A 10,217-nucleotide genomic window follows, 5' to 3' on the forward strand; every position below is an offset into this window, starting at 1 on the left:
GATGTTGTTTCCGTTTAGGTAGTTTAAAAAATAAGGAATTTGTGCACATATTTTAGCATGCATACATTTTTTAAATAACTTCACAGAAACTAAATCTTTTTTTATTTTAGAGTTGAAATTGTATTTTGACGAGCCACAATTATAAGTTGACCAGTCATATAGTCCATAACGCATAAAGTTATAAAACGGCTTGCGATTGTAGCCTACTATTTCATGTCATAAACTAGCATTTTTTCTCTCTCTCGAGCTTTACTTTATTTTCATTCATTCGATAAGCACACGCTTGTCTGAAAATATGTATCTACTCGGTTAAGGGTTTATGTATTCACAATTCGTATAGACGTGCGTCTATAGTAGGCTATAGTAGCCTAAGTTTGCAAACTCATGAGCCCTGTGTCCCGATCCCGATGCAGCACCACCCACGAATTACATAACACAGTCCACAGTCCACATATAACAGCCTGCACAATTCACTGCACACACAGCAGCAAAGCGTTTTGAACTTAAGTGTCGCTTTATTTTGTAAAAATGTCTGAGAAAGTTGTGTTGCATTACTTCAATGGAAGAGGGAAAATGGAGTCGATCCGATGGCTTTTGGCCGCAGCTGGAGTCGAGGTTTGTTGCTCTGGAAAACTTTTCCACGTCTATGCAAAAAAATGCTGTTGCAAAAAGTGGAGCGCGATTGACGATTTACATATAACCTTTAACGAATGCTGTGCAATAAATGTAGTTTGTTTGCATATGACAATCACAAAACTGCTGCTTTAGAAACTGAATGTGTGCATTGTAATGTGATCTCGAGATCAATGCGTTTTTTCGCCTTGACTTTTTTTTTGTTCTTGTGTTCACAGTTTGAGGAGGTGTTTTTGACCAAGAGGGAGCAGTATTTAAAACTGGTGAATGGTAAGTTCAGTAAATTCCTCATCAGTCATCTCTTGTTGTTTTATGAACCTGTATATTAATGTGATTCCTATGTTTATTGTAGATGGAGCCCTGGTGTTTCAGCAGGTGCCTTTGGTTGAAATAGATGGGATGCAGCTTGTGCAGTCAAGGGCTATCCTGAATTACATCGCTGGAAAATACAACCTCTACGGAAAAGACCTGAAAGAACGGGCTTTGTAAATATTTATTTTTAATGCAAATTGTTCCGTAATTGTTGTGAAACTAGATTCCAGTAATCAGTTAATTTAACCCTCACCCTTCCCTCGCACTTTATAACATATCTTTCCCTCACGTGTCAAAATGACCCGAAGCCATAAAATGATACTTATTTCATTTTATTATTTGTCCAGAAAGCTTATTTGATTTGATTTTGATAATATTTTTTCTATTTTTAATGCAATTTTTTGTTATTTTTTATTTTATTTATCTTTAAATCACTAGATTTCATCAATAAATGTTAAATAAATTCTAATTTAAGCACATTCCTCACATCTAACCCTAACCCTAACCCATTCAAAATAACTCACAATTTCATGCATAAAGGCTGATTTATACTTCTGCGTCGTTGTCCGCGTTGACTCGCAATTACACATGCAGAGTGTGAAACCCGAGGGAGGGGTTCTAGCAGACCAATCACAGTGATTGCGTCCGCGTTGTATTGACGCTTTGTTACATTTTTGGAGAGGTGCACGTCAGGATATGCTGAAGGGTATGCGCACTACACACAGCCTATGACACAGCTATGGCGTGAGTTCGACGCAGAAGTATAAATTGTGCTTAACCCTTTTAATTCAGCTCAAAATATCTTACACTGGGTGTCTTTGCCGAAAAAAATAAAATATATAACATGATACTTCATGACTCTTGAGACGATGCCGCATCACAAGGCGGGCTGGAGTCTTCTGGAAATGAAGACTCGGCTGTGCTGCCTCCTTCGGGTGTGCCAGCACTGCCCAAGTCCGATCCAGTATTGACAGCCATGCTCTCCCAGGCAGCCGCGAGCATCGGGCTGGAATGGAATCCTCCACCCTGTCCAGAGCACTCGCGGCTTGATGATTTGTTTTTGGGGGCGGCGAGTGCTGACGCCCCTCAGCGCCTGGCCCCAATACCTTTCTTCCCGGAGGTGCATGAGGTGGTCACGAGGTCCTGGAAGTCACCATTGTCTTCCCGCATTCGCTCGGCGGCCTCCTCTGCCTTCTCTTCCCTTGAAGGGGCCGCGGCTAAAGGGTACACTGGGGTCCCCCCGGTGGAGCGCTCTGTTGCGATGCAGCTGTGTCCTCAGAGCGCTTCAACCTGGCGTGGTGATCCTAAGATCCCCTCCAAAGCCTGTAGATTTTCGTCTACCCTGCGAGGCTAGCTGCCGCCTCGCTGCATGCCATGGCCATCCTGCAGGTCTACCAGGCCCGGATGCTCAGGGATATGCACAAGGGTAGGGCTGACCCAGGGCTCATGCAAGAGCTGCGTGCCACCACAGACCTCGCTCTCCAGGCGACGAAGGTGACCACACGCTCCCTGGATCAGGTGATGTCCACTGCTGTGGTCCAGGAGAGACACCTCTGGCTCAACCTGGCCGATATGAGCGGACCCGGTTCCTCGACTCTCCCATATCCCAGGCTGGCCTCTTCGGCAGCGCGGTCAAGGACTTCGCCCAACAGTTCTCGACCGCCCAAAAGCAGTCTGAGGCTGTCAAACATGTTCTACCCCGCCGGCCAGCTGCTGCCTCCACCCAGGCGCCGGCTCAGACACCTCAGACTGCTTGCCTCCCTCCTGCGGCTCCCGCCCCTCCCGTCCGGCCCCAGCAGCAGCCTTCACCCAGGCGAAACACCAGGCGAAGCGGCGCTCAGTTCGTTTCAGTTCGCACAGTCTCCTCCCTTCTTCAGGGGAGTCCGCTATACCATGGTGGGTGGCAACGCCCCTGTCATGCATGCGGAGGTCGCTACCCTACTGGCCAAGGGTGCGATCGAGATCGTCCCTCCAGCCGAAATGAAGTCCGGCTTCTACAGCCCCTACTTCATTGTACCCAAGAAAACGGTGGGTTACGACCGATCCTGGACCTGCGTGTCTTGAACCGAACCCTTCTCAGGCTTCCATTCAAGATGTTGACAGCCAAACGCATTTTCGAATGTGTTCGTCCTCTGGATTGGTTTGCAGCGATCGACCTGAAGGATGCGTACTTCCATGTCTCCATTCTTCCTCGACACAGACCGTTTCTGTGGTTTGCTTTCGAGGCGCAGGCATACCAGTACACTGTTCTCCCATTCGGGCTAGCCCTGTTTCCTCGCGTCTTCACGAAAGTCATCGAGGCAGCCCTTGTGCCACTCCGGCAACACGGGGTTCGCATCCTGAACTATCTCAACGACTGGCTGATCCTAGCTCACTCTCGAGACCAAGTTTGCGAACACAGGGATTTGATGCTCTGGCACCTCGCCCATTTGGGCCTTCGGGTCAACTGGGAAAAGAGCAAACTCTCCCCCGTGCAGAGGATCTCTTTTCTCTGTATGGAAATCAACTCGGTCGCCATGTGCGCGTGAATGAGTGAACGCGCCTAGTCACTGCTGAATTGTCTGAGTCAAATTGATGGCAAGAATGTGGTTCCACTGAAGTTATTTCAGAGGCTCCTGGGGCATATGGCATCCACAGCGGTAGCCACACCACTGGCTTCGCGATCGAGTCCCGAGATGGGCATGACAACATGGCACACTCCGAGTACCAGTTACTGGTCTGCCGTCAGACCTTCACCCCGTGGACAAACCTCTCCTTTCTACGGGCCGAAGTTCCCTTAGAACGAGTTTCCAGGCATGTTGTTGTCTCAACAGATGCCTCCACCACGGGCTGGGGTGCCATGTGCAATGGACATGCTGCCGCGGGCTCCTGGACAGGACCCCAGCGCCTTTGGCATGTCAATTGCCTCGAGTTGCTGGCAGTACGCTTGGCTCTGCACCGCTTCCAGGTGTTTCTCAAGAACCAATACGTACTAGTCCGTTCTGACAACACTGCCACAGTAGCGTACATCAACCAACAAGGTGGTCTACATTACCGCCGCATGTCGCAACTCGCCCGCCATCTCCTCCTATGGAGTCAGAAGCATCTGAGGTTGCTTCGGGCCATTCACATCCCGGGAGAGCTGAACCGTGCAGCCGACGAGCTCTCACAGTTTCAGCCACTTCCTGGGAAATGAAGACTCCATCCCCAGATGGTTCAGCTGATTTGAGAACAGTTCGCCAATGCACAGGTAGATCTGTTTGCCTCCCTAGACTCTTCCCATTGCCGCTTGTTTTATTCCCTGACCGAGGGGACCCTTGGCACAGATGCACTAATGCACAGCTGGCCGCAGGGCTTCCGCAAGTATGCGTTTCCCCCAGTGAGCCTTCTATCAGGGAGGACGAGGAGCAGGTCCTTTTAGTCGTGCCTCACTGGCCCAACCGGACTTGGTTCTCCGAACTGGTGCTCCTCGCGACAGCCCCTCCCTGGCCAATTCCTCTGAGGAAGCACCTCCTTTCTGAGAGACAGGGTACCCTCTGGCACCCACGTCCCAATCTATGGAACCTCCATGTATGAGTCCTGGACAGGATGTGGCAGGTTTGAGTACCCTTCCACCTCAGGTGGTGGCTACCATCACTTCCGCTAGGGCCCTGTCTACGAGACACGCCTATGCGATGAAGTGGAACCTCTTCGTCACCTGGTGTTCTTCTCGCCGAGAAGACCCCAGAAAATACCCCTATCGGGTCCGTGTTCTCCTTCCTCCAAGAAGGGTTGAAACCAAGGCTGTCTCCTTCCACCCTCAAGGTTTACATGGCTGCCATCTCTGCACACCATGACCTTGTGGAGTCAAAAACGGTGGGACAGCATGGATACGGCCTGGATACGTGCCCAAGTTTTCCACTAGGCTTGGGCGGTATTCGAATTTTGAAACCGTCAAACCGCCTCCCTATTTTACCGGGGTATACGGTATTACCGTGACTAATTAAAAATTATGACATAATGGGCTCAGACGGCGTCACCAAACTGTTGGCTTGTGCCTACACCGTTCAGAAACTGAATGCCAGATCGGGCAAAAAAACAACAACAAAAAAATCAAGCCCAACCCCTGCACGTTGTGTCTGAGTCAGGCCGACGGCATTAACTGTTATTATGAGCCCGAGCCCACCATTATTCAACATAATATCTGTGTGCGTGCAACAAGCAAGAAGTGCCTTTGTAATCCGGTGACGCGTGTCCATTGATTTTTATTAATAAAACTTTTCTGCAAAGATGGAAGTTGACGATCGCCATCTCTGTAGTGAACGCGCCTATAGAGAGAAATGCACATCATTACACAATCAGAGAGTGGCCTTTTTCTTTTCATTTTGAATTGTTTCGTTTAAAGAAATTGATGATCGGCATCTGAACGCTATAGAGAGAAATGCACATCATGGATTACAGAGAGTAGGCTAGTCTATTTATTTTCTTTTTGAATGGTTTCGTTTACTGAAATTGACGATCGCATCTCCGTATGAACGCACCTAGAGAGAAATGCACATCATGGATTACTCAGCCTAATCAGTGAGTAGCCTATTTCTTTCGTTTTGAATTGTTTCGTTTAAAGAAATTGACGATCGCCATCTCCGTATGAACGCACCTAGAGAGAAATGCACATCGTGGATTACTTAGCCTAATCAGTGAGTAGCCTATTTCTTTCGTTTTGAATTGTTTCGTTTAAAGAAACTGACGATCGCCATCTCCGTATGAACGCGCCTAGAGAGAAATGCACACCATTGATTAATCAGACTATATTTCTTTTCGTTTTGAATTGTTTCATTTAATGAAATTGACGATCGCATCTCTGTATGAACGAGAGAAATGCACATCATGGATTACTTAGCCTAATCAGTGAGTTGCCTATTTCTTTCGTTTTTAATTGTTTTGTTTAAAGAAATTTCAAGCTTTATTTATTTGTCATGTCTGTGAGGCATAGCCTTTTTTATAAGATTTCAATGCAAGTGACAGCGGCATGCCCATCATGTCATGATTATATTAAATCCAGGCAATTGGTTGATGAAAATTTTATAAAAATTTAGATACAATTTATACAAAACGAAATTCGTTTTAAAAAGGCCTTTTACAAAACTAAATTTATTGAAGTGGTCAAATCGTCTGACTCCCGATGCATCCCATCTTATTTGTGCTGTTCACTTTTCATAATCAACAAAGATGGAAAAACAAATTCCAAAATACGAATTTTAACAAATACGAAACTTAATGGCTTATGTATCCTGGCAGCAGTGAGTGGGCGGTTGTTTCGGAGATGTGACGTTAGAGGTGTTTACATATCTCGCGGTCACCTTTTTATTGCACAATTTACAAATTGCCTCGTCAGTATTTACCGCCTCTCCCTTCTCATTCGGTTGGAACCAGAAATATTGCCAAACTGCAACCACACATAAGCATTTTTTAGGCAATAAATAAATTATATATATTATAGGCTATATAAGTGCCGGTAATGACGGTATTGAAACTGATACCGGTGCTATTTTAAGATCCCGCGGTATCCGATATTACCGTAATACCGCCCAACCCTATTTTCCACCACTCCTTTCAGGGATCAGGTGGTGAACCTGCAAGCGCTGCCCTTGGAGGAGGCAGACCCAGCCTTGTCACTGCTCTGTCACTGCTCTGTCACGCTCTGTTCTCCTGTTGGGCGACCCCCACATGTGTATTTCGACGGTAAGCCTCCTCCGAGCACGTGTTTTCCCTCGGCAAGAACCCTCTTGCCATCTCAAGGATGAAATATTCCACCCTGCAGGCTGGATGCCTCTGAGTTTTCCATATGCATCCCGGGTCATATGCGTATTCTAAGTCCTCCCTTCGGGTAGGCGCTGTGTTACATATTCCACCTGGGATATGCCACCCAGTGTACCTTAGTATTCTTGTGTTAAGCCTTGCCCTTCATCCGTGCTAGTCTCAAGCCAGGGAGCTCAGTCTAGCACCGGGCACTGGAAGACAGCCGCTGTGGCGTGATTGAATTGGGACCCCCATTTCGTCATTTACTGACGTAACTCGTAGTGACTGAACGAAAGGGAACGTCTCGGTTACGTATGTAACCCTTGTTCCCTGAGGAGGGAACGGAGACGTTACGTCCCTCATCCACAACCGCTGTACCGCTGGAATGGCCTGGAGTTCAGTCTTGGCTCCTCAGCGGAAAACATGATGCGAGATTGCGACGTCCTCCTTTTATAGGAGTTACGCTATGCAAATTCCGCAGACCCATGGCATTTCCATTGCCATTGGCTCGTTTTCTAGAACTCAAAGGTGATAGGCTTCTAAGTGATACCCCTATTTCGTCATTCTCTGACGTAACGTCTCCATTCCCTCCTCAGGGAACGAGGGTTACATACGTAACCGAGAGGTTCTGCTGGGTCCTAAAGTCAGTTTTTCTTCAGTATGCATTCAGATACACATGTAGACATTATAAAATATTTTGTGGTAAAGTTTTAGCATTTTCCGTTAGAATTTTTAGCATTTTTAGGTTTTTCTATGTGTACTGAAGCATTCCTCACATTCCATTCATTACTAAAGGGGGCTTGACCCACCAGGGAAGGATTTGTTACTTTTTTAATTTCAACCACAAAACTCCATAAAAAATGTGTTTGTGTGTATTCGTAGTTCAAGTGCGATAAAAGTCCTGGGGTCTTTAACCCCTCTGATGAACACTAGATTTTTTTTATAAATGACCCTTGTTTTTCCACCACACCTAAGCAATTATCACTGTATTTTTGTCTTGAAGGATTGACATGTATTCAGAGGGCACCATCGATCTAATGGAGCTTATCTCAATGTCTTTTCTCACACCACCTGAAAACAAGCAGAAAAGTCTTAGTAATATAGAGCAAAAGGCAAAAGAGCGCTTCCTTCCTGTGTTTGAAAAGGTACTGATAGCTCTGACGATTCATTCCTCCCATTTTGAAGCATTTACTATCCACAAAATCATGCTGTTTTTGATATGACTTTTTTAGGGTCTTGCAAACTCTCAGTTCCTGGTGGGGAACCAGTTGAGCCGTGCTGACGTTCATCTTCTGGAAGTCTCTCTGATGCTGCAGGAGTTATTCCCTTCAATACTGTCAACCTTTCCCAAAATCCAGGTGATTTGTTCCACGCTTTCCCACACAGGCCATCAACCCCAAAATTGGACTTAACTTGCTTAACAAAACCCTTTATTAGGGGTGTAACGGTACACAGAAGTCATGGTTCAGTACAGACCTCGGGTTTGGGGTCGCAGTTCGATACAAGTTCCGTACAACAGGAAAAAGAAACAAATCCCCAATACTAAGTTTATTTTAATTTAATTTGAACAGACAGTAATGCAAATCTACCTAGCAGCATTTAGTCCCCTAGTTCTTACAGCACAGCCTCCTTTAATATATTAAGCACTAAACAGTCATTCTTTGCGAAGTCTTGTATGTGTCTGTACTGTATTTCTGACCTGATGTATCCTTGTTTCCCGTGTCTTGGTTTTGATCTTCTGCCTGTTGTCCTTAGTGATGGGAGAAATGAAGCTTTGATCAATTGAACCAATGGCTTTGCAAATTGATTCACTGTTTCAAAGCGTTAAAAAAAATGAAGCCTGCTGGTAAAAACAGTGTAAATGCAACAAAAACTCAGGCCAAACATGCATAAAAACACTTGTTCAATGGACACGCATATTTCATCACTGGACTTCCACGACACTAATCGGCACAATGCCAAATGATTTTGACTGATTTTGTCAAAGTGCAAATGATTCATTAAAAGGTTTGTACATAGTAGTTAAATACACTTAATTTAAAGTGGGACCCCATTTTTTTAAACATACGTTTTTGTTGGATATTACAATTTATTGCAAAATACTTTGTGAACATGTCTGTATTTTTAAACATTGGCATTTGAACAAACATTCAGAATAGAGTAATGTTAAGTTTCATAAAACATTAAAATTTATATTTAATACAAGTTTAAAAAAAAAACACAGAACTGATTGTTGAATATACAGTTGTGAGTGAGAGAGTAATCTGTTCCAGTTTAGTGAAGCAGTTAGTTGACTGAACAATTCTCTCATTTCTGAATCAAACTGATTATTCCTGTGATCAGCATAATATTTTTTTTTTCCTTTTTTAGCAGCATGATTATGAATTTTATATAACTTTACATTTGTTTCGCAGGCATTTCAGGAAAAAATTAAGGCCTTACCAAGAATCAGCAAATTCCTGCAGCCTGGCAGTGCAAGAAAGCCTCCGCCTGATGAGGCGTTGATGAAAATCGCAAAGGAGGTGTTGAGCCACGTCTTTAATTAGAAAACCAGACAATTCTTCAAAACATTTACATGATATTAAAACTAATTCACAAGCTTTTTTATTAAAACTGAGACGCTAACATGGGACAGATTTATTTGGAATATACAAGATACAGTTTGGATAAAGTGATAGTATTGTGAAATAAATATTGCAGCTGTTCAGTACATGTTGTCGAGAAATAAACTCTCAGACAGATCATCATCATGCCACATCATGGTCAGAATTATTGGCACCCTTGGTAAATATGAACAAAGAAGTGAAAATAAATCTGCATGGGTAATCCTTTTGATCTTTTATTTTTTTAAATCACAAAAATCGAACGTTTCATTGAAGTAAAAGAATTAAAAATGGGTGGAAAAATCTTTATGAAATAAATGTTTTTCTCCAAGACACTTTTCCTACAATGAATGGTTCCCCTTTTTTCAATACCCTGAGTCTTCTCCTTAAGGGTGACCACCCGTCCCGCGTAGCGCGTGCGCGCACAGCGTTTGAAGGCCAGTTCATGCGTCCCGCAAATTGAGACCGTGTCACGCATAATCTATGCTTGCTCAAAAAAAAAGTTGGTCGCTCTATATCCTCGAGCCCCAGGCAGCCAAACGAACATTACTTGACATTTCAGCACGCTACTGTTGCCACACCCACCCCTTGTTTGAACGGCTGACTAGGTTGTTGTCAACTTTTTCGTTGTTGTCATGACAACGGCTTTATGTTCATGAGCTGATGAGTTGAATCAGGTGTGTTTGATTAGGGAGACAAAGAAAACGTGCAGTGTTGGGGGTACTCCAGGAGCATGGTAGACCATGAATGTACACAAGCTACTTTCGCGTATCGATGGATTTATTCACGTAAAAATTCTCGGCACTAACAATATATATTACTAGTAGATCTCATTAAATGGCAAATTAAACCCAATATACAATTGAAATTGATTTCTGGACATCGTAATGTTATTTTTATTTTTTTCAAATA

General features: G+C 44.4%; 1 protein-coding gene across 1 annotated transcript; it reads left to right on the plus strand.

Annotated features, from left to right (window-relative positions):
- Positions 1-192: 192 nt before the first annotated feature.
- LOC311279631 (glutathione S-transferase A1-like) lies at positions 193-9,412 on the plus strand. The gene is made up of 6 exons (XM_084391258.1): positions 193-615; positions 852-903; positions 986-1,118; positions 7,706-7,847; positions 7,935-8,060; positions 9,117-9,412. The coding sequence occupies exons 1-6, from the start codon at positions 529-531 to the stop codon at positions 9,246-9,248; spliced, it is 672 nt and encodes a 223-aa protein (XP_084247384.1). The 5' UTR covers positions 193-528; the 3' UTR covers positions 9,249-9,412.
- The last annotated feature ends 805 nt before the right edge of the window (positions 9,413-10,217 follow it).

This window comes from Rutilus rutilus, assembly GCF_951802725.1.
Source record: "Rutilus rutilus genome assembly, chromosome: 20".
Lineage (NCBI taxonomy): Eukaryota > Metazoa > Chordata > Actinopteri > Cypriniformes > Leuciscidae > Rutilus > Rutilus rutilus.